Genomic DNA, 22,599 nt, shown 5'->3' on the forward strand with positions numbered 1-22,599 from the left:
ATCTTCACTTCCTTTGCATCCGAACAGAGCGATACAAGCCAAATAACACAGTGATGGGGCTCAAGGTATATAGTCGGAGGGTAGGTCCCTGTGATATGTATCTATCAGTAGGTTATTCTTATTGTTGTTATTGTTGTTTTTCATGCAAATTCAGAGTGACTCGAGATGAGGAGTGAGTGACCAGTTGATACAACCGGTTTCACGGGACCGACAGTCCATTTTGTTTTTCACATCCTTATCTCTGTCTCATGCAGCCCCTCTACATCCATCATATTCCAGACATGTTAGCATAGTGGACTATGCTGTTCTGCTTTCGTCTTATCTGCAAGCACCTATCAGATGTACATACGACATATAACATGACATGAAATAAATTATCATAAAAGTAGATAATGCCCTTGTTCTTATTGCTTGGCGTATATAAAAGTTGATTAACTTGGTGGATGTGATTCTATTTATACAACGTATATCTCAAACGGTCATATGTGCCCTCGACAAAACCTCTTTCTCCGCAGTTAGACAGCCGATGTACCAGGTCCATTCCCATGACCTCTCCTGTTTCCTCTCTTCCTCTCTCTATCTTTATCTTTATCCTTTTCATTATCCTGATCGTTTGTGCCCAGATTATTCCCCATACTTCTTCTCTTGGCTGATCTTCCCGATCTATTCGGCGGGGTCTGAATAGCGACAGGAACAGAAGTAACAGCTGCATTAGTCGATGAAGGAGATATGGGTATGACCTGATCTATCTCCATTGAATCAATCATCGGTCGTTTAGTGCCCGTTGGATAATTCTGAGCGGGTCCTTCATCTGTAGCATTAGTATTGTTGGTGAAAGAGACGAAGGGTACGCCGGCAGAAGGTAAAGTCGGATTGAATGTCGTACTGGGTACATGACCGGATGATGTTCCACTTCCACTTGCATTGAGGTTGAGTTGAGAGTACCGACTAGGGAGATTCTTGGATGGTTTAGGTAAAGCACTGAAATTGGATCGATGGTGATTATTCGAAGGGGATGCCATTGGTGAGGAAGACATTACACCCCCTGGGGTTGGCTGATATCCTGCAACTAAAGGGGAGTCGAGTGTGTTGGTACTGGGAGTGGTAGCATTGGAAGTTGAAAGTATAGGTTGGACGTTTCTCGAGGTACTTGCGATGGGTTGACTGTCTGCTTTGAAGGTGGTGGAAGTTTGCGAGGGGATAGGTGCAGAAGCCGGTCGATTGATAGGGTTTAGATGAGAACTCCGAGGTATAGCTGTAGGTCGTTTCGTGATGGGTGCAGGTGCAGGTAGATCATCTGTGTCTTCAGCCGCGAATGCCGAGATTGCCGCCTAGTGAGAACGATGAAAGGAGAGTGAGCATATCTCGGTAAAACTTCGAAGATGTGGCACCATAGCCGCTGTTGAATGATAAATCAGTCGACAAAGTATACTCACCTGCCTAGCATCCGCCCAGTCCATCAGCCTGGATAAAGTCTGTTCTGCATCCTGTCCTGCGCCAATTGAAGACTGTACGGTCGAAAGGACATCGGCTCTGATGGAAGGACAAGGTCAGCTGGGCCAAAATAAGGTGAATCGATAAAAGGAAAGATCAATCGAGAGCGTGTACTTACAGAGCAGCTGAATACCCAACGTTGTACGCTTGCTACAATCATCGTATTGTGTAAGCCAGCAGCACGAAAGGGGCCTGGGGAGATGAAGGTAGAAAGGAAGATGGGAAACGCTGAGATATGATGAAACATACCTTGGTATATCCCAATGAACTCTTATACAGATTCGTTATACTCAGAGCCGCGGCTACGACGCAAACAAAGCATTCATCAGCTTCTGAACTGTTGAAGGTAGCATCCACCGTGACATCCACCCCGGCGACCAAATGAGGGGGTGGCAACATCCTCCTTCCATTCGGTCTGATCCTTGTTGAGTCAAGATAACTCGACTCACCTCTGAACTTATCTCCCATATCCCTCTCGGCATCTGCCAATCCCGGTGGCAGTGTTGATCCCAGCGTAGATAGATCCATGGTATGTCGTGGTGTAGGTATGTACAGGCAACAAGAAGGAAAAGGAGGACAATGATGGGATGAAAGGGAAAGTGAGTAGGGAGATGTTGATTGTGAGTGCGATTGTGATGGTATCATTCAGTAACGCAACTTGCAAGTGAGGACTCAAAGGTTTGATCCAAGCGGTTAAACGGGGGGTGCATTTACATTCGCCCACTGACATTGGAAGACGTGTTGTTTGGCCTGCATGCAGTTAGTCTGCATAACATGACATGATGCATGTCTCTCTGATCATCAAATACATATCATAGAAATCGTAATATATCGTACACAAATATCTCTGTACAACAGCGAATGATATCCAAGTATAATCCCAAAATTGATAATCTTCTCTTAACTTGGCTTCGATATTAACACCCACGATGTAGAATACAAAGCATATCGTGTAATCATACAGAAATCGCCCAATGATGATATGAGAGATCAGACAACCAAATACAATCTCGTGAAATCTTGTATCACCTATCGTCTCCTTCGCATGGGATTACGTTCATCGCTCTCACCTTCACCATGTATCCCTTCGAAGAGGTCCCTCCAATAGTGATCGAAATCCGGCGACTGTGTCCCACTGTCTAGTCGGGGTAAGGGCCTACCAGATTGTCTACCTGAGACAGACCCAGACGAAGCAGGAGGCTCGAGACTAAAGTGGAATCTGTGGTCCATTATACCCGGATGTTCATCAAGCCAGTGATTGATCTGGAATGCCCTAAGCGTTTGAATTAGTATCCTTCGTTGAGATTGAAGTGAGGACGTGTGAGTACTCACAGATCCCCCGATAATCTCCTTTCTCTTCGTTCAGAGGCATCTTCAAGAACAGGCAAGAGGTTTGGTCGGTGGAAAATGTTGAAGACCGAATCCATATGCGCCATCATATCAGATACGTGAGGTATAGGGAACTCTGCTCGAGGCATCCTCGACCCAGAGGGTGTTCTCTCTACAACGGCGATACCTGGAGGTACGGGTCGGAGAAGTGAAGGTGGGATTATACCTTCTGGTGAATGTTCTTTATGGATTCGCCAGCACCTAACGGCCAATGATAAGTTAAAGGTCAATTGTCATTCGGCATTAATGGACACCCAATGGGAGGACTCTTTCACTCACTCTTCTCTTTCCTTGAATTCTGCTAGATCCTCCCATTCACCTTCGGTAGCAATCTTGTTATCGATCCATTTTCGAATGAGATTCTCGAGTGTTCGAGCAGGAGTCAAAGGGTTTGTTCGATCGACGGGTTCTCGGCAGGTTGGACAATTGACACGATCTCCAGTTGAAGCCTTACTTGAGATCAGCTAACTCCCTTCTGAAAACCGCCCAGTCAGTTCTCAACCAGACTCACCCTCGTTTGGATCCATTGTACACCACACCCACCACAGAGCGCATGTCCACAGGGAGTGACTTGATGCGGACCGACCCTATAGCAACACTGTCAGCGTTGACGCCCTTGCATCGTATGTTGCAGCTGACTCACATGATACTCATACAGATCGGACAAGTCATCTCTTCTTCGAGATCATCTTCAAACTGGGTATCTCGACTTGCAGCTGGAGCGATAGGAGGGGAAGTGGCGGACCTGAGATCGGTTGATGTAGCAGGTCTTTGTTCTCTCGGTGGTGTTACTCGGGGTGCGGCGGGTCTTGGTGTGGATTGAGCTGGATCAGGTCGAGTGAGACGTTGAGGGGTTGTTGGATGATAAATTCTTTCTTGAACTGGTACACTAGCTCTCAATGCCGCTGGTCTAGGTCTTGTCGTCGTGGGAGCAGCGACCGGTCCTGAAGTAGCTGATTGTCTCGTAGGCTGAGGTGTTCCAGAATGAGCGCGAGACGATGGAATTGGCGGAGCGGGTGCAGGTGTAGCCCCTCGTACTCGTTCAGTCGACGTCGACGGTCCACTCACATCATTCTCTCTAATCTGTCTATGTCTCCTTCTCTGAGGTACTTCCACTTGATCATCTTGTGTAGGGGGACTGGAAGATCCCCGATCCTCCACATCCCCAACTCTAGACCTACTACCCAAAATTCCAAAATGAGGTTTCCTACTATCAGCGAGAACCCTCTGTCTGAAATATTCCTTTTCCTGCCTTTGTGCATGAGGTCGATAGACATATTCGAATTCCTCTGTGTCGGGTCTAGGCGAGTCGGCTCTACCTCCATTGACGTACCATCCTGGAGCAGAGGCGTCGATGGGTCTTCGTTCATAGCCGTAATCTTCGTCCGGACTTCTAGGGTGTCTGGGAGGCGGGCGGGGTGGAAGTGGATTAGCTCGATGTCCACCAAACATCTTGGAAGTGGAAGGTCGAGCTGCGGCTGGCTCCGAAGCTTGCTGAGTTTGCGTGTGGGAAAGAGATCGGTCTGAGTCGGGTCGAGGAGAATGATAAGTAGATTTAGGAGGAAGAGCTGGAGGATTGTCGAGTGTCGATGTGATTGTTGAGGGCTGGACGATCCTTATAGTAGTATAATTCGACCCAGCTCGATGCTTAGATTTCCTAGATCGTGAGGTCGGTACTGATATGACTCCTCGAGGAGATTCCGCTCTAGCTTGATTCTCGTTCCTCCCCTCTGAGGGGATCGCCAGTGGTCTATAAGGACCGTTGGGTGTGGTCTTGGGTGTGTATGCAAGAACGAGGGATAGGGTGTAATGGGACAGGTAAGAGTGGGAGGAGCGGGAGGATAGTATATCCCACTTGCCGGTGGGATGTATAAATGAGGGGGTGGTTGCATGATCAAAATAGAGCTTGTGAATTAGAACAAGTGATTGATCGGTCAGAAGGTGGTGAAGTTATAAGTCGTGTTTTCGTGTGTATGTGTGTATACACACAAAGCAATATGGCGAGTGGCAAGAATAAAGGAAGCGACTTTGCGATTTGTGGTAATGGTAATGGTTTTTGTATGATGAAAGAAAGGGTATTAACCAATGATGTAGGATATGGCTCAAGAGGTTGAATGGATCCTTTCAAGGATACAACAGGATAGATTTGAATGCATTAGAGGCATCGGGATTGGAATATTTGAATTTTAGGTTGACGAAAGAAGGTTGGATGTTTTGAGTGGCAAATGAGGCATCATCACGTCTCTACCTGACTGCCGTATGTGCGACATACTATACACATCAAGTCATCATCTACATGGTTGAGTTAGTCAGCCTAAGAAATCTGATGATGAAATACTCCATTGTATCATGGTTGACTCATAGTTCAGCTCCATTGACTCCCAACTGCACCATATCGCACTCCCTCGACCGTGTACAGATCTCGGCATAGAGAGAGCGAAAGAAAAGTGAGATCCAGCCTACTGACCAGATCAACCTTTATGATGGCATCAGCTATCTGATATAGTTATTTGTTCAGCGCGGTCAGCAAGTCCTCAGTCCTTCTTTTCAACGAAGACAGATACTTTGTCTATATGTTATCGTTTTGTCAACATAGGCGAGAATCGGTGCCAGTAAGCGCTCGGTACGTGCGCGCCAGACCAATGTGAAAGATTATAATCCGAATAGTTCCAAACGACCATCATAGAAATGACGCAGTTCCAATACATGACTAGTGGGGAAGAAACCAACATGAATGGAAAGAGGAATAAACATCTTTCTGTAAGATGTAAGATGGGGAAATGATGAAAGGATACCAGACATGACGAGCTTGAAATTCGAGCAGTAATGGGTGAGAGATACCAAATGTTTGATGAATATTCGGAATTTTCTACAGGAAGATGACACATATATTTATCCTCTCGCTACTACTACTGTGGATATATATAGTATGAACGAGAAGAGAATCGGGTAAAGTTGGAAAAGAGGGGGGATCATCATACCCCTTTACATAATTATATTTTGCCACTTGAAGATACATTGTACCTGTCCTCATATCTTATCCTCTGGTTTGTTCATCCTATTACAAATCGTCATAACACAACACGACACGATGGCCGAAAAACAAAGACAAGGTTACGAGGCCTCACCTGATCGTATGTTAGGTAGATATTCAGCTATAAATGGGGGATCGAAACCGCCGAATTTCTTGCAGAAATTGTACGAGTGAGTTTTAGTCTTTCTTGCCACTTCAGTGCACACCACTGATATCCACCTATGAGCTCTTGGACAGTGGATTCGCGGCTTACCTCTGGTCTTTCGCATTAGCTTCCTTTCGCTTGAACCTCATCCATGTCCCGATATCATCTACTGGGCGTCAGACTCGAAGCAATTGGTCATTGCTCAGCCAGATAGAGTGAGTGCCACTTTACAGGTATTTCATATTCGAGTTTCATATACTGACTTGTATTTTGTGGTTTCCAATGATAGCTCGCCAAAGAAGTCTTACCGAAATTATTCAAACATGACAAGATAGCTTCATTCGGACGTCAGCTAAATGTGAGTGAACCAATCCTTGCATTTTGGCCGTCTTTATCCAGCCGATTCATCTGACAGAGGCTTGTGTCTGATCGTCATCTCTCAGATATATGGCTTCTCTCGTCTTTTCCCAGGAAGGCAATTCAAGGACTCCCAAGGGAACATATCAGATGCGAGTGTCTGGGCTCGTGAGTACTACGTGTATATGGATATAAATTAAAATGACTCTTCTTTCCTCTTGTGCATTGTTCAGACCCCACACTCAATCGGTTTTCGACCCCTTCCGAGCTTCTTTCGATCAAACGACGTGCTCCACCTAAATTAATCCGTACTCGACGACTAGCCAACGGTGAGATAATAAGGACGAAAGCTGGTCCAGGCGTTATTGAAAAAGCCCGTCAGATCAAAGAGGCAATGAACATTTCCAAGAATCGAGAAAGGTCTTCATCATCTTCACTTTGGAATAAACAGACGCCAGCTCAAACGCAGCATGATCATGATGAACATTCCAACGTGTCCAATCACCCGAGTATGAATATTGACGATCATGGTATGAAAAGGAATAATACATTGTTATCTGACATAGCAGAATATTCTGAAAATGACACTACTGGTACTACGAACGATAACGGTATTCAGAGTTCTCTCGATACTACCACAACCAATACAAGTGGAGCAATCTGGCCACATGTCAATATAAACGGTTCATCGATCCAATCACCAGCAAGAGAAACCAGTTCATTACATTTACAGAGAGCTTTACCTAATCCATTATTGATACTAGGTGAAAGACCATATTCTTCATGTCCAGCTTCGATCCATACTTCTCCAACTCATCGACATACTTCATTACCTTTCAAATCGACTTATAGTCCTAGTCAGTTCAATACATTGACATCTTCTATCAATTCAAGTTTGAATCCAGGACCTGGCCTGGGATTCGGACCAGGATCTGGTCTAATGATGAAGACCTACAAACCTAACTTGACAATTGATACGGATGCTGCTGCAAGTTATGGATATACCAATTCGCCGTTAAGTACTAATGCAGCTTATGGTCAACTGCAGTTACCTCAAGTTCAACCTTCTGCTCCGATGCCTAATCCACCACCTAGGATTGCCGCACCTGCTGCTCCCATCCCACCTCATCTGCTTCAGAATAGGACCAGACAAGATCAATTTCAAGCTCAGGATCAACATCAATCTCCAAATTTCAGTATCAATACCATGCCTCTGTCTGGGATTACATCAAGTGTGATGCTCGAAAATGGTAATGTTGGGATATCAAACGATACTCATAACGAACTTTCATCAAGTTGGGATAAGATACAGTACACATGGCCCAAGACCTGTCAAACTCAACCTCAACCTATGATCAAACCGATGATTATAGGTAATGGGAATGGGACGATCGATCCAAGATGGGTAAGTCCAGTAGGCAGTGAATGGTCTACACCAAGTATAACCAGGGTATCATCACCTTCAAATCTATCTTTATCATTATCGTTCAATGGGGGGTTAGATAGTAGGAATAATTCGATCGATACTTCAATTCCGATCCAATCTTATCCTCAAACAGATTTGAAAGAAGATAAAGAGGAGAAAGAAGAAGGAAAAGAAGGGAGACCAATTCCTCCTTTTGTATGGTATAACCCAATTCATCTATCAACATTGACTTCGTCCCTTGAGACGAACTCCATTCACAATGATTTGAATCAGAATCACAGCAATATGAACGTGACAAACATTCCTACTAGTCCTAATGGTTTTACTAATATAACTCATTCATTCGATACTCACACAGATAACAATGATAAACCATTTATCTCAAGTCCTCTAGCGTCATTAATAAATCCACCTCTGTCTCAAGTACAAGACCAATCGTATTCTACGACGGAGAACGGTATGAATTGGTTTGAATGACATTGCTCTCGCTCATCAAGGCGACAAAGCGCCGGATGGTGTAGTGAAGAACGTGAAGGATTTACTCAACTGAGATATTGCTTATCTTCATCTTCTTTGTGATCTGTAACAACATGTTCATTTGTTCGTTCATTTCATTGTGACACCACTTCCAGTTGACTCCCGAATTCCCCCTTCTGTATCGTATAAATTGAACTGTATTATAAACCTACCTTTATCACTTGCAGTACTGACCGATCCTACCTATGTGTGTATGTATGTACGAATGAATCTGGAAGGTGATTTTCGTACTACGATCTGGTAATGATACGAACTGAGAATGAATGAATGAATTGGGATCTGTAATATTGGCGCACAATGGTGTGTATTGGATGCATCAAGAGACGAGACGTAGTCGGGATATGCAATGTATTGCATACGTACAGAGGCCAAATCTTATAATCTACTTTTCTAATCCTCGTATCGATTCTAACACCTACAATCCGCCCATAGAACCCAACACTAGATATTGTTCATTCTACATTTCTACAGTTCGCGAGGTCGTCCAGGTTTGACAGGTGTAGAAGTTGGTGTATCAGGAAGGGGATTACCACTAAAGAAAGTTTCTTCAATTTTATCGAATGTGAGATCAGTGAGTTTCTCGACCTGTCGATCAACAATGCATCAGCTTAAGGATCTTGATAAAGAAGAGTCATGATATTGCTCGAGAGCGAAGTCCGAAGCGGACGGTGTCATCCACTCACAGGATGATCAAACAAATAAGGTAAGAACGGTACGATCCCAATTCCTACTGATGTCGGACCCCATCTCCTCAAAGTTGGATTCGATGATTTAGCGAACTGTCTACCAGCCTGTTTCACCGCCGTGTGAATGGTGAAAGCTGGTAAAGCCATTGAAGCTATACCTTGGAAAACGGATCTTTTCACCGCTACCATCGCTAATCGGGTAGGTTCAGACATGTTGGCAGCTTCTAGAGGTGTTGGACCGAACTGGGAAGATTTGTATGTTGTGAATGATACATCTCCAATCAAGTAGGCCCAAGATACTCCGTATGCAGCGGTGACTAGCGAATATGTATACATCAACACCTCAAACTTGGCGGAAACCGTAATTTTACACGGGAGATCACTTACCAACCCATGGTGGAACGACTGGTCTGAACGCTTCTCCTACATCCGAAGCTGTCAACAATGTCAGCGAATGAGCTTGGTTCGATTTTACTCTGAGGTAGCTCACTGTACGCGGTATACCTGGATCCCGCTCGGACGATATCTCGGGCTCTTCTGAGATAGGCAGCTATACATCATCATTAGAATGTGTTTCTGCTGCAGTTACTTCTCCTTTGGCAGGTCGGACGTACCGTATCGCAAGTTGGATTCAGTCGAGTCGGCTATGGGATATCACGACCTTCAGTATGTTGTAGACTAATATGTAGATCAACTCAGACTCACCATTATCCAATACTAAATCCTGTATCTTATCTTCACCCATCTTCTCTACCTTCTGGACGGACGGAGGAAGTTTTGCTGGTGTTGCCATGTTGACTGTAGCGGTAAATTCGGATGTGGAGCGGGTCTAAGGAGATGATGGAGCTAGGGATGTACACAAGAGAGACAGTGAGAATGATGTCCAATGCTTTCACCTAATATTTCAAACTGAATTCAGCCAAACCATCTCATGTTCGAATTGCCATCTCATCTGGTTTCGTCCCCTGTTCGGACACCGACGTCATTCATCGGCATCAAACTGAACAAAGCATAAAGCGGTATCCACCGCAGTTTGCGATCTGGTGCCATGCCACACTCCGTCCAATAATGCAGTGTGCTGTAACTTAGTTCCGGGCTGATCCATCTTGGCGCTTTGACCCACTCCCCGTCTCTCCCATCCCATCCATACAACCAGTGTTCTTGTTCTTGTTCCCCCGCGTGCCTCTCAGAGGCATGATTACCCAATTGGGATATTAGCCGGTTCCTCTCACGCGTAAGGACAGGAGAGTAGTCTAATTCAACTTGACCCTGAAACAACCCACAAAATACACAACACAACAACAAAAAAACAGTCCAGTCCGAGCAAACGACCAGACAGTAGGAGATGCGTGCGGAGATGCAGAGATGGATGGATATGGTTACTCTGAGACTGAGAGAAGAAGAAAGAGAAGCATCGCTGCCCATTCTTCTCATCATCTTTCATTGTCATTCCAATCATCTTTGTTACACAGTACACTCATTCCAGTCTCGAGTCGACAAGCCACAAGAATCAAAGGCAGTACATAATCAAGTCTTAAACAACTGACTCTACGCGTCGTCTTCTTCTCTCTTTCGACATCGCCTTTGAGCCATCGCATCGATACCACACTCGTTCGTCCCAGTAACATACATTCCTTTTCTTCAAGAGATTAATATAGGATCTATAATTATAAGAACAAGGAGTCCCTCAACTGATCGTCATGGCCGGTAAGTCTCGTTTATGATTTAGTTTCAAAATCAGTCTGCGGATTTGAAGGGTGTTTGTCTCTCTCTTTTTTTTTTTGTTTAATTCTGGGGTGTGAGGGTGCGACGCGAAAAATCGTTATTTTTGTGACACAGCAAGAGCGAGGCAAGGCTGTCAAAGTTGCTATCCAAGACATCAGACATGTAGTCGAATGTTCTTAGCTATGTACAGTGGGCTACATGCGATATCGTCGTCGGTCAAGAGCAATGGTCAGGCCAGGAAGGAAGACCTTTGAGATGAATTCTTTGGTGTAGCTCCTTTCACCATCTCATCCTTCATCGCAGTCGTATACCACCGTACCACCCTTTGTATGACCACGCCTCGTTATACAAAGTCCTTTCACTTGATTCACAATATTTTGATTTTACATTGGCTCGGATGGTCTACCCTACCCTCAATAGCAGTTCATTTCGTGAAGGACTATAACTGACTAACCATTGTTATCATCCTCTTTCACCTTGCCACTTATCGGCATACTTCAAATCATCGACATGGCACCTCAATTGGTCTCTACCGAAACAACCAATACTGGCCCTACCAACCAACCTACCATAACATCCGAACAATCTTCTACATCGCCAATAGAATCATCTGCTGCACCTTCCGACGTAGAGTCAACATCCCCATCGCCCAGTCCCTCAAGTGATAACCAACAATCCGCCTCCGCCTCCCCATCTCCATCCCCATCTTCCGACCCTTCCCCTTCGCCCTCGAATGTAGAATCCTCGGCATCCGTCTCGCCATCCAGCTCACCTAGTCAATCTCCCTCGCCAAGCGCTTCGGAATCTGCGTCAGCGTCGCCGAGTCCAAGTGAAAGTGCAAGTGCATCAGAGCAGCAGAGTTCGTCAGCTAGTGCGACGCAATCGCCGAGTCAGAGTGCCTCGGAGTCAGCTTCGTGAGTTAATTTGCATACACGTCTCATGCCGAATACTGTTACTAAATAAAGGTCACTTGTAGGGCATCCGCTTCGCAATCCGACGAACAGAGCTCTGCCCAACCATCTACTACCACATCTATCAACCAACCTTCCCTCGTCTCATCCACTGCCGAATCAACCTACACCTCAGCTGTTCAAGTAACTACGACCGATGCCGAGGGTCATACTGTCACGACCGCTCCATCGCTGCTGACAGAGACAGCCACGTCAACTGACGCGTCAGGCCAAGTCTACACCATCACGAGAGTAGTTCATAACCCCTCTGGATCGCTATCAGCAAGTGGAGGCAGCAGCGATTCGGGATTCTTTAGCAATTCCGGTGCTGTGGCTGGTACGTTCGTAGCTGTCGGTCTGGTCATCACAGCAGGTGTAATCGCATTTGCAATTTTCATGCTACGTCGTCGTCGAAGACAGCGTCTAGATAGGGATGTAGCAGCTGCTGCAGCTGCAGCAGCGGTGGCCGCACATCATTCTTCTCGATCTGCATTTGACGATGATGAAGAACAACAACAACCTTCGATAACTCAATATGGTGGATATTACGCATCGACAACTCCAGGTATAGACATTCATGGTCAACCTCAACCTGATCTTAATGGAGGTTATCACGATTACGAAGATCCCTCCGGAGGATATGATCCATATGCCATCAATATGCAGAACCTCAATCCTCAAGATAGAATGTCAACTGCTACGGCACCTGGTTTAGCGGGATTCGGAGCTACTGCCGCTCAACAAAATTACGATCAGTCACAACACCAATATGAACATGACCAATATACCAATACACCCGACTACTCTCAACCACAACCGCACGGTCAAGATGATGTTCAGCAGGATGATGGTGGTAATTCACACGGATACTATTTCGATCCGAAACAGGCATACGAATATGCAGATGATGAAGATCCATACGGCGGATACGACCAAAATAGATTATCAAGTCAAGGACCTGGTATGAGACCGCCCAGACCAGGAAGTGCAGGAAGTGTCACTAGACCAGGTGGCGAGGAGAGGGGTCTAAGAGTCGCTAATGTGTAATTTGTCGATTGGTTATATCTTCTCATGTCCATTTGTTTTCGTTGAAGTTGAGCTTTGCTTTTGGGTTGTTCATCTTGTTTAAATTCAGTTGGCACGAAATGGTTGATACTGGATATGGGAAACTCGGACAATATATCTTCTCTTATATATCGTTCTTCATTATACTTATTATGATTAGTGATGATATTGGGCATATAGTATCGGCATTGGCAACTGGATCTGAACGGTTCACGAACATGGGTACTAGCGAGATAATACTGAACGCACTGCCAAAGCCAGCAAACTCAATGAAAGAGGTTCCACACCAGCATGGGAAATGTGTCTCATTTCATTGAATGATCATTTAATCTCATCGAAGAGACTTCATGTACTTCATTAAAAAAACGACTTTGCAGATCACTAAGAAGTCTCAAAAGTCAATTGACCGAATGCATACATCCCACTCTCGAACAAGGTCAAAGTCATCATTCAAAAGAGGAACAATCACTATAGAGAGTCTAGGTGAATCGTTGGCATGCAGTGTTGTCACTCAATTGCTATACCAAAGTGAACCAAAGAGCTAACAAAGTCACCAGACTGATCGGTACGAGGTTGATCTCCCTAAACCGGCGTACCATACATCCGTTAATCGAGGTGATTTCTTCATCAGTAGAGGAGAGGACTTACAAAGAAGCAGCGGAACTATCGCTGGAAGATGAAGAGGAAGTACCATTGGTACTACTTGCCGAAGCAGAAGCCGAAGCAGAAGCACTCGAGTCAGCCGCAGCCGCAGTACCAGAACCAGTCACACCTGCGCTCGCTTTTGCTCCGGAGGCAGCCGCTGAGGAGGAGGGGGAGGCAGAGGTTGATGCTGACCCTGTTGAGTTTCCGGCAGTAGTTGCGTTTCCCCTAATCGGATAGATTATTCCAATATATCATCAGTCAGCCGTCGCAACATCGTATCCAATATAGTTGTGTGATGTATGACTCACCCACCCATAGCGTTAGCTTGGAAAGCTGAGAATGTATTTCCAGAAGTAGGTGCATTGACTCTAACATGATTTTCACACATTTTGTCAATACGTATCGGCAACACATATTCTGAACGGGTATTGGTTTTTGTGTTGCACGTAGAGAGGAAAGTAAACTTACGCCATGACCATACCATTCTGACAATGTTGACCTGTCGCACAATAAACCCAAATCGGTTTAGTATCATTAACCAAGATAGAGTACTACGAGGAGTGTACAGTATCAGCTGTTAATCCAACCCAAGTCAGATGCTAGTTGTCGAGAGTCGACTTGGCTTACACTAGTTGGTGAATCTGGATTCCCAGGTATTTGACCAGAGTTAAATCCTGCATTCGTACATGGTGAAGCGAAAGTCGATTGAGTCACTGTATGATTGCCAGCTAAGAATTTGAACCTGAATCACAGAGTGACGAAATATAATATCACCACCAATGTCAGAACTGCCAGAATGCCGACTCGAGACTGGGTGGATGGTAAGTGATAGATGGTTCTACTTACTCGATTATATCTCCTAATTCAGCTTTTACTTCAGAGGGTTGGAAAGTCTACATCACCGCCCCCCACGTACAAAACTAATCAGTTCCCAAGTCCACTATCTATCAAGGTGTGAGGACCGATCGGATGGTGTGGCACTTACCAGAGTCTTGATATTTCCCACATTGACTGTATGAGTAGCGGATAAGACAGGAGAAACCAACAAGGTGAGAAGGCAGAGTGATTGAGCGAACATCGTGGGTTAGGGACGTAGGGATTCAGTTCAACTGATTGTTCGAATTTCTCAGAAAGGGATAATACATAGACTAGCTGTGTATTCTATCTGGTGTGGGATGTGACAAGACCAGCTTGTGAGAAAGAATATTGAGGAGCAGATTATGGAAGAGAAGGATAATTTTGAGGAGTGAGGAAAGAAGAGAAAACACCCAAATATGCGTGAATTCTTGATTGACTCTTATACATTTTAGTAAAATGGCTCAAGTCACCCTCTGAGAAAATCTCTTGTCTGAGAGTCGGAACAATCAGCTCACGCTCATCGCGTTTGAGAAATCGGTAGTCAAGAGACGAAATGTCTGAGCCACTTTTAACGACCACTTGACAATCGTTGCCACTTTCAGATTGTCAAGCTGACAGTTGACTACAGGTACACTGTGCAAGTCGGTCGTCAAGTTCAAGCGTAGTAAATCACCTGGCGATCTCTCATAGAGCTGATCGTATCTAGGTCAATTCGTAGTCAAGTTTCCATGTCTTGAGTGACTATAATACAAAATACATCACCATCATCTCTATGCACATTAGTACATGTTAATTAAACCTCATACCCGCGATCAGACGCATAGTGATCATATGATCCAAAGATTGCCCGTGCCTACACGGTATAACCCCTCGTTTCACCTAAGGCAACAACGACGAAATCATCTTCTTTCAAACCGACCTGTTGAGCTGCTGTCTTGAGTCTTTCAGGAGGTTCAAGGAACGGTTCGTAGGTCATTTGGAATGTACCCCAATGTATTCCAATGGCATTTTGACATTTCTATTCGGTTCATATAAAAATTAAACAAGTCAGCAATCATACCATACTTCTTACGGTGGCTCTACTTTCAAGGAACAGCTAAACTCACAGTATCTTTGAACATCCTTACTGAATCAATAGGAGCCGCATGTACAGCTGAAAACAAAGCTCGAGGTTCGTATGCACCGATGGGTATCAACCCTACGGTGAATGGTCCTAATCGATCGCCGATCTCTTTGAATGCTGGACAAACTTCTTTGGGTAGGTCTTCGAGTGAATGAGATTCCTCTGTGGTGATGCAGTATCCTGAAAAGGGTATCATCAATGTTTATACCCTTGAGGGTGATAAAGTGAAGGACATACCTGTATCTCCGCCGAACCATACCTGGATCATGACAATCTATCAGTTAACAATCTTTCAAGAGAAATGATGCTGGAACAGAGTCCCTCACAGATGCATTCGACGACGTGTCCTTGACTACCCAAGAAGACCAAAGTGAATTATCCTTATCCCATCCTACTCTCGAAGCATTATGTTGGCTGGGTGCTGTGGACAGTACTCGAATGAACATCCTATCGTCCTTTGCCTACAGAGGCTTTTACTCACTACAAGCAATTTTGACTTCCCCTACTCCATCTACTAAAACTTGTCTTTCTTCAAACCAATCCATCTCAATTACATTTTCTCTTCCCAAGCCCAGTCCAGAGACTACATGGTAGTTGTTAAGAGGTAAGAACAATTTGGGATGTTTTCCGAATTTGGATTTCTGATTCGTGAAGATGGCTTTGAGAGAGGGGAGGTCAAGGTGATCGTAATGATTATGTGATATGGCCTAAAACCCATCGTAAGGATAAAGATATTAGTTTGTTTTATGAGGAGTAGGGGAAGATAGACTTACGATAGCATCGACTTCAGGTAGCTCGTCAATCTTGGTGACATTCGCTGCCAAAAAGCAATCTTGAGATTAGCAACCACAATATATCATTCTAAATTATGATCAAGTTTGACGGTCATTCCCACTCACTACTCAACCTTTTCTGACCAACTCCATGGAAAATGACATCCAACAAAACAGGATCGAACAATACCCTTACACCTCTTCCTTTCAGGCCCTTTTCGCTATCTTCCCTAGCGGGCATCTCGACTAACGACGCGGCATGACCTAACCAAGTGACTTTCAATTCTGTCGAAGGGAGGTCTAAACCGTATGTCGGTTGGATATGAGGTATGAGCTTTTTAGCATTCTTGGCAGCTGGATCCTTATTCGTCCAAGCCTAAATATGTGTTCATCGTTTTTTTGTTACTTGTTTATCATCATTGAATTTGCAGCGACGATGAAGACACTCACCTTCCATGCCATTGTAGGTATGATCTTCATGACCTCCATCGCCCCCTATTTGTAACATATTCCGATACATCCATTCAGTTCGTACATCCTCATCATGAAATGGCGATTGTACGATGAGGTAAATAACTTACAAAACTGGTAAATGTCTTCCATGGGTTCTTGAACGCCGTCCCCTTGTCGTTCACCCAATGATCGCCCTTCACCCTCTCTACACTGGCTGGACGGACTGTAACTGTATTTGTCATACTTCTGATTCGTATCTGGTTGAATACTGCTCGTCTGGCTAAAACTGAGATATGTCGTTGTCGATTAAAGTTGGGAAGATATAATTGGGATACAAGTCCCTTTGTGATTGCCATGTAAGGAGAGGCGGTGATATATACAATGACAAGCTGTTCTGCGATTGTTGTTGATGAATGTGAATGTGAGGTGGATCAACGGAGCGGAGGGAAGAGTACGTAGCGCACACACGCACACCTCGGATGCTATATGCTATATAATCATACAATAAATATGATTTTTGCCAAGTCTGATGTCGATGAGATGACAATTACTTGTCCACTTCGGCATCCCACATTGTTATGATGATGATAATCATGACCGAGGCGAGCTCTTGACTCTTATTTTTATTTCTATTTGCAGCCCATCCCCGATGGTCATACCATCTCTCGTGGATCGTGCCTGAGTGATTCATCGACGGTCATATTCAGTGCTCATCATCACTATCACGTTGACTCTACTGCACCATGCATCCAGGCATGCATCCCATACGAAATCGCAGACGCTCATGTGATGAGTTTATACAGCAGTGGTGGCACTGAAGAATATATGCCGAAACACCATCTCATTCCGCGGTACAGGATGGATTGGGTCCGGATTCTGCACGACATGTGAGGTTAGTCACCATCCTCCCATTTACCACCGTGGACCAACGCGAGACCGATTTCATGTCGTCAAATCAGCATTCGATCAAATCACTGAATTTCAATCACATTGACTAGTCGAGAAATACTGTTCATGTGTGCGGGACTATGAGGTGATTGTTCTGCTTCTCTCGTTTCTTCCTCTATCGAATCGCTTCATCGTTCGTCCACGACCCCACTTTCGCCTTCGAAACTCTGAGACGAGAACCACTGCACTCGGCTTCTCTGTTCAATATGCGACTTTGACGTGAGCCATTGACACATTTCTGCTCTGGGCATTTATTTGCCATGCATGCCATCGTATAAGACTATGTCTATAAGTTTTTAGATGATCAGAGGCGAAGGAGAACGATGGCTTTGATGAGACAAGATGAGACAATGGTGAAGGATTGCTCTGCGGTATCCTAAAGAGTACCCTGGATTATTCGCATTTCCATGAATCTTTTTCATCTGATTCTACTCAGAAGGGAGGTCCACCTTTAACCAAATCCTTATGTGTATATCTATTCTCCCCTTTCTCATAATCCGCAATTGTACTTCCCTTATCATTCCTACTCCTCATCATATACTTATAAATCACCAATCCATCTAACCCTACTGGCCCTCTCGCATGCGTCTTACCAGTCGAAATACCGACTTCAGTTCCCAGTCCATATCTAGTCCCATCGGCAAACCTCGTCGAGGCATTGACATAGCAGTTGGCACTATCTAAACCATTACACCAGATTGACATTGATTTCTCATCTTCAGTAATGATCGAATCTGTATGATGGGATGAATGTGAATTTATATGTTTGACCGCCTCATTCACATTGTTAACTGTCTTCACTGCCAAAGTAGGTCCGAGGAATTCCGTATGATAATCTTCTTCCGTACTTGCCGTAACGAATTTGGATGATTCTGGAATATCCTGAATGGCCGATAAAGTCGAAGGATCGCATCGTAGACAGACGTTGTTCTTCATTAGTTCAGAAGCTAGTTTGGGCCAGAGGGTGGATAAGAGTGATGAGTGGATTAACAACGTTTCGGCGGCATTACAGGCTGCCATGTAATCGGTCTGAACGCAAACCAAGATATTGTTAGCTACCCGTACGGTTTCAGATGTTGTCCATTCAGGCTTTGATCGGATAGTGATTGTCGCTAGACCTACCTTCGATTCGACCACTACCCTCAAAGCCTTCTCCTCTACCGCAGTTTGGTCTACGTAAACCGCACATATTCCATCCGCATGACCCATAACTGGGATTCTCGTGTTGTTCTGAATACTTCTGACCAATTCGTTTCCTCCTCTTGGCATCACCAAGTCGATATACCTATCTTGAGCGAGTAGCGAGGAGATCTCAGATCGTGTAGAGACCGATTGAATGAACGTCGGTGGGATGGAGGTTTTGGATAAAGCTTCGGCAATTAGTTGAGAGAGGATGGTAGCAGTTCGAAGTGATTCCTTTCCTCCCTTCAAGATTGCCGCATTTCCTATAGCAACACCGAGCAAAATCGCAAGCAGAATCAATATTGGTATAACTTTTCAGACAAGTAGACAGATGAAAAGGATCACTTACCAGATTTAATAGCGAGCGCAGCAATGTTTACCACTACCTCAGGTCTAGCTTCGAAGATAACCAACAGCACACCGATAGGACAGGTGACTCTGTGTAAATCCAATCCTGGCCCCAACTCCTTTGCAAAAGTGACTTGACCCGTTGGTACAGGTAAGGAAGCTACGTCCGATATACCTTGTAACATCGCATCGAATTTCCCTGGTCTCGAAAGGTCTAAACGAGACACGAGTGATTTAGATAATTTGCCTTGGGATGATAGTTCTTCCGCTGCCTATGCTCACGTCGATTGATCAGAATAGTACTAGTAGTCTGATCGAAATTAGACTCACCTCCATATCTGCCTTGTTAGCCTTCAGCACTTCATCTTTCTTCCCCTCCAACACTTGGCGAATAGCTCTCAGAGCCAGATCCCTCTCTGACACATCTACCAATTGAGATTGCTCGAAAGCTGCTCGAGCGGCTCTGGCGATTGATTCGGCCACACTGGAGCTCGAGCCTGAGCTTGATGGGTCGGACATGGTGTATAAGGAATCGGTACAATTTATGGAAGGTTTATATGGTATGGATGGAAAGATAGAGATGTATCATGAATTCGCCCAACTTTTTTACACCGAGTCATACGGTAACTCGGACATGGAATTTGATTCCGTTGGATGTGTAACTTGGATGTGGAGGTCCGTGCTCTGTACTTCAGTTAGATGGCGTGCTGATAAAGAAGAAAGATCAGGAGATCACCTTATTTCATTCGTATCCTTTGTATCATACGAAGATCGTACATACCTTCAAAAAGCATATAAACCCCTCCATTCAACTTCCTCCTCGGTCCCATCCTCCTATATCCCTCACCCAACCCACCCATCATGTCAGTGTCCACCACTCTTCCCGACTGGCCCCCCTCGCTCATACCCGAACAACACTCACATCTCATCCTCCTATCCTCCACCTATGCCCTATCCCACGGATTCACTCTACTTCCACCTTCATCAAGCCAACCACCTACTTCAGCCATAGCCGCTCCCCTATCGCTACTTCCCACCCCATTTCCAAGGGGTTTATACGATCTGGCTGTATCGTTACAACCGCTGTACAACGCTTTATACGCCAGGATAACGCTGGATTGGGATTTCTTAGATAGAGTAATGGGAGGTAGCGTGTCGAAAGTGGATACTTTCCAGGGTGAATTATGGAGAGGATGGAAATCCATCAGAAATGATTTGGTCCAACCTCTTCAATTGGGTTTATTCAGGTCAGATTATCTGTTGCATGATGGTGAAAAGGATGGGATAAGTATAAAACAGGTAGAATTCAACACGATAGCTGCTAGTTTCGGTGCTTTGAGTCAGAGAGCTGGAGAAATGCACAAGTGAGTGTGATATCCTCGCATCTTGATTGAGTTATGAGTCATAGAATGGAGACCTCGGTGTGAATATCACTCAGTTGTGAGGCCATACTGTCACCATATTCACGTGTAGACCGTTCTCTCACTCCCATATTTAAGTTGTGGTCGCGACGTTTCGCTGACATGTACATGACCACTACGCAGGTACCTCTCAAAAGCTACTAACGGATATTTTTCCGTCTCGCCACATCTCTCCAATCCATCAAACTTTCCCGCCAACGAACCTCTGAAAAACCTCGCAGCAGGTTTAGCGGAAGGATGGAAAGCTTATGGAAACAAAGATGCGGTGATATTGTTCGTTGTTCAGGATGGAGAGAGGAATGTGTTTGATCAAAGATGGTTGGAGTTCGAGTTACTCGAGAGGTGAGTACTGTTCAGTCTGCCTTGGTCTGACAGACGCTTGTCTGTGTCTTGCTCGAGCAAAAGAAGACCGTCCAGGTCTTGAAGCTTTGCAAGACCTTGCATCTACCTCATGTGGATATAAGAAGAAAGATATGCTAATTTACCTGGACCATAGCCATAATATCCCTGTCATCCGACATACATTCTCCGAACTATCGACTCTCGCCCAAATCGACCCCACCACCAAAAACCTCTTATTACCGTCTCCCCTTCAACCCTCCTTGCCGGCTAGGGAAGTATCAGTGATCTACTATCGATCAGCATACACTCCAACAGATTATCCCTCTTCGGCAGAATGGTCCACCCGACTTTTGCTAGAGAAAAGCAAAGCTATCAAATGTCCTTCTATGGCATTGCAGTTATCCGGAGCAAAGAAGATCCAACAGGTCTTGAGTGAACCTGGAGTTCTTGAAGATTTCTTATTAGGCGATCATAGACCTCATGTTGGATTTGGCAAGGGAGCGGGCAGTCTGACGCAAGAAGATGTAGATAGATTGAGATTGACTTGGATAGGATTATATCCCATGGACAATTCTGAATTGGGAAAGAAAGCTTATGCACTCGCCACGAGTCAACCTGAGAAATATGTATTGAAACCTCAACGTGAAGGTGGTGGAAATAATATCTATCGAGAGAATATCCCAGGTTATCTGAAAGAGTTAGCAGAAGAAGATAAGCATAGGATAGAGGGTGAACCTGAAAAGAAAGAAGGTTATATATTAATGGAATTGATTGAACCTCCCAAAGGACTTAGGAACCTGTTGGTAAAAGGTGGTGAGAATAAATCGAGATTGGCGGATATAGTCAGTGAATTAGGTGTATATGGAGTCTCATTGTTCGGTGAGAAGGAAGTGGTGAACCAGACTGCTGGGACGTTGTTGAGGACAAAGGGTAGAGAGAGTGATGAAGGTGGTGTAGCGATTGGTAAGTGTTGATCACCGCCAATGCTAATCGAATGGGAATAATCGTGCTGATATGAAATCCTTCGGTTAAATAGGTATAAGTTCAATTGATTCTCCTTTACTTGTAGATTAGATTGAAACTAGATCATAGAGGATATACAGCTGCCATGTTCATATTGAATGTAACAGCACCATAAGCTGAGCCGATCTGAAGGCGTCATCTAAGATACCTTGACTTGCTCGTACACAGTAATTGTAATCTGCGTTCCGTACCTGCAGTATCTGCAGTATATCGAGGAGTGTGATGATGGTGATCCGGATAACCCGGACTCTACAAATGAGTCGAACCCTTAGCTTCCTACAGTGATTTCTAAATTAACCGGTCATTGAATCTCACGTGAGACTGAACGATAAGCTGCATCCGTCTTTTGGCGAATGGCAATTCATGATACGGAAGTATATGTCAGAGGAGATGACGTACAAGGCGGGCAAGGCACAGTTAGTCAGAGATGAGTACGAGTAGTAGGCACAATTGCAGAGATCCCTCTTAGCTCGATTATGTATCTATCTATTTTATCTCCATTTCTCGCTTATTGGGTTTTTTGCTATTGGGTTTGAGACTTTATCATTGCAGGTAAATGCTGATATCTCGATGATATGTATCCGAGGGTGTTGCATGTTCTACGGGTACTACTTCAGTGGTGCTTTAGCATTAGCACACTAACTCAAGAGATAAGCAATTCATCTCATCTCATCT

The 22,599-nt window shown here is 44.7% G+C and overlaps 9 protein-coding genes across 9 annotated transcripts; 3 read left to right on the forward strand and 6 right to left on the reverse strand.

Annotated features, from left to right (window-relative positions):
• Nucleotides 1-515: 515 nt before the first annotated feature.
• Nucleotides 516-2,022, reverse strand: V865_005974 (uncharacterized protein; the record flags this gene model as incomplete). Its single annotated transcript, XM_066229737.1, has 5 exons — nt 516-1,331; nt 1,437-1,533; nt 1,613-1,644; nt 1,744-1,796; nt 1,944-2,022. The coding sequence occupies 5 exons, from the start codon at nt 2,020-2,022 to the stop codon at nt 516-518; spliced, it is 1,077 nt and encodes a 358-aa protein (XP_066085834.1).
• A 501-nt stretch (nt 2,023-2,523) lies between these two features.
• V865_005975 (uncharacterized protein) lies at nt 2,524-4,775 on the reverse strand (the record flags this gene model as incomplete). The annotated part of the gene is made up of 6 exons (XM_066229738.1): nt 2,524-2,767; nt 2,827-3,084; nt 3,163-3,332; nt 3,395-3,470; nt 3,527-4,633; nt 4,678-4,775. 6 exons carry the CDS (start codon nt 4,773-4,775, stop codon nt 2,524-2,526), a joined length of 1,953 nt encoding a protein of 650 aa, XP_066085835.1.
• Nucleotides 4,776-5,974: 1,199 nt separating this feature from the next.
• On the forward strand, nt 5,975-8,322 carry V865_005976 (uncharacterized protein; the record flags this gene model as incomplete). The annotated part of the gene is made up of 5 exons (XM_066229739.1): nt 5,975-6,087; nt 6,190-6,277; nt 6,352-6,420; nt 6,506-6,587; nt 6,653-8,322. 5 exons carry the CDS (start codon nt 5,975-5,977, stop codon nt 8,320-8,322), a joined length of 2,022 nt encoding a protein of 673 aa, XP_066085836.1.
• A 525-nt stretch (nt 8,323-8,847) lies between these two features.
• V865_005977 (uncharacterized protein) lies at nt 8,848-9,861 on the reverse strand (the record flags this gene model as incomplete). The annotated part of the gene is made up of 6 exons (XM_066229740.1): nt 8,848-8,967; nt 9,066-9,385; nt 9,456-9,503; nt 9,559-9,618; nt 9,683-9,712; nt 9,774-9,861. 6 exons carry the CDS (start codon nt 9,859-9,861, stop codon nt 8,848-8,850), a joined length of 666 nt encoding a protein of 221 aa, XP_066085837.1.
• Nucleotides 9,862-11,303: 1,442 nt separating this feature from the next.
• Nucleotides 11,304-12,790, forward strand: V865_005978 (uncharacterized protein; the record flags this gene model as incomplete). The annotated part of the gene is made up of 2 exons (XM_066229741.1): nt 11,304-11,707; nt 11,770-12,790. The coding sequence occupies 2 exons, from the start codon at nt 11,304-11,306 to the stop codon at nt 12,788-12,790; spliced, it is 1,425 nt and encodes a 474-aa protein (XP_066085838.1).
• Nucleotides 12,791-13,326: 536 nt separating this feature from the next.
• On the reverse strand, nt 13,327-14,531 carry V865_005979 (uncharacterized protein; the record flags this gene model as incomplete). Its single annotated transcript, XM_066229742.1, has 7 exons — nt 13,327-13,390; nt 13,457-13,678; nt 13,762-13,821; nt 13,922-14,004; nt 14,081-14,195; nt 14,300-14,346; nt 14,439-14,531. The coding sequence occupies 7 exons, from the start codon at nt 14,529-14,531 to the stop codon at nt 13,327-13,329; spliced, it is 684 nt and encodes a 227-aa protein (XP_066085839.1).
• A 633-nt stretch (nt 14,532-15,164) lies between these two features.
• On the reverse strand, nt 15,165-16,902 carry V865_005980 (uncharacterized protein; the record flags this gene model as incomplete). Its single annotated transcript, XM_066229743.1, has 9 exons — nt 15,165-15,329; nt 15,418-15,614; nt 15,672-15,693; nt 15,761-15,855; nt 15,916-16,141; nt 16,208-16,251; nt 16,334-16,583; nt 16,658-16,702; nt 16,789-16,902. The coding sequence occupies 9 exons, from the start codon at nt 16,900-16,902 to the stop codon at nt 15,165-15,167; spliced, it is 1,158 nt and encodes a 385-aa protein (XP_066085840.1).
• A 1,138-nt stretch (nt 16,903-18,040) lies between these two features.
• Nucleotides 18,041-19,657, reverse strand: V865_005981 (glutamate-5-semialdehyde dehydrogenase; the record flags this gene model as incomplete). The annotated part of the gene is made up of 4 exons (XM_066229744.1): nt 18,041-18,637; nt 18,731-19,053; nt 19,140-19,410; nt 19,469-19,657. The coding sequence occupies 4 exons, from the start codon at nt 19,655-19,657 to the stop codon at nt 18,041-18,043; spliced, it is 1,380 nt and encodes a 459-aa protein (XP_066085841.1).
• Nucleotides 19,658-19,999: 342 nt separating this feature from the next.
• On the forward strand, nt 20,000-21,975 carry V865_005982 (glutathione synthetase; the record flags this gene model as incomplete). The annotated part of the gene is made up of 4 exons (XM_066229745.1): nt 20,000-20,502; nt 20,683-20,901; nt 21,056-21,864; nt 21,938-21,975. 4 exons carry the CDS (start codon nt 20,000-20,002, stop codon nt 21,973-21,975), a joined length of 1,569 nt encoding a protein of 522 aa, XP_066085842.1.
• Nucleotides 21,976-22,599: the final 624 nt, after the last annotated feature.

This window comes from Kwoniella europaea, chromosome 1 (assembly GCF_036810445.1).
Source record: "Kwoniella europaea PYCC6329 chromosome 1, complete sequence".
Taxonomy (NCBI): domain Eukaryota; kingdom Fungi; phylum Basidiomycota; class Tremellomycetes; order Tremellales; family Cryptococcaceae; genus Kwoniella; species Kwoniella europaea.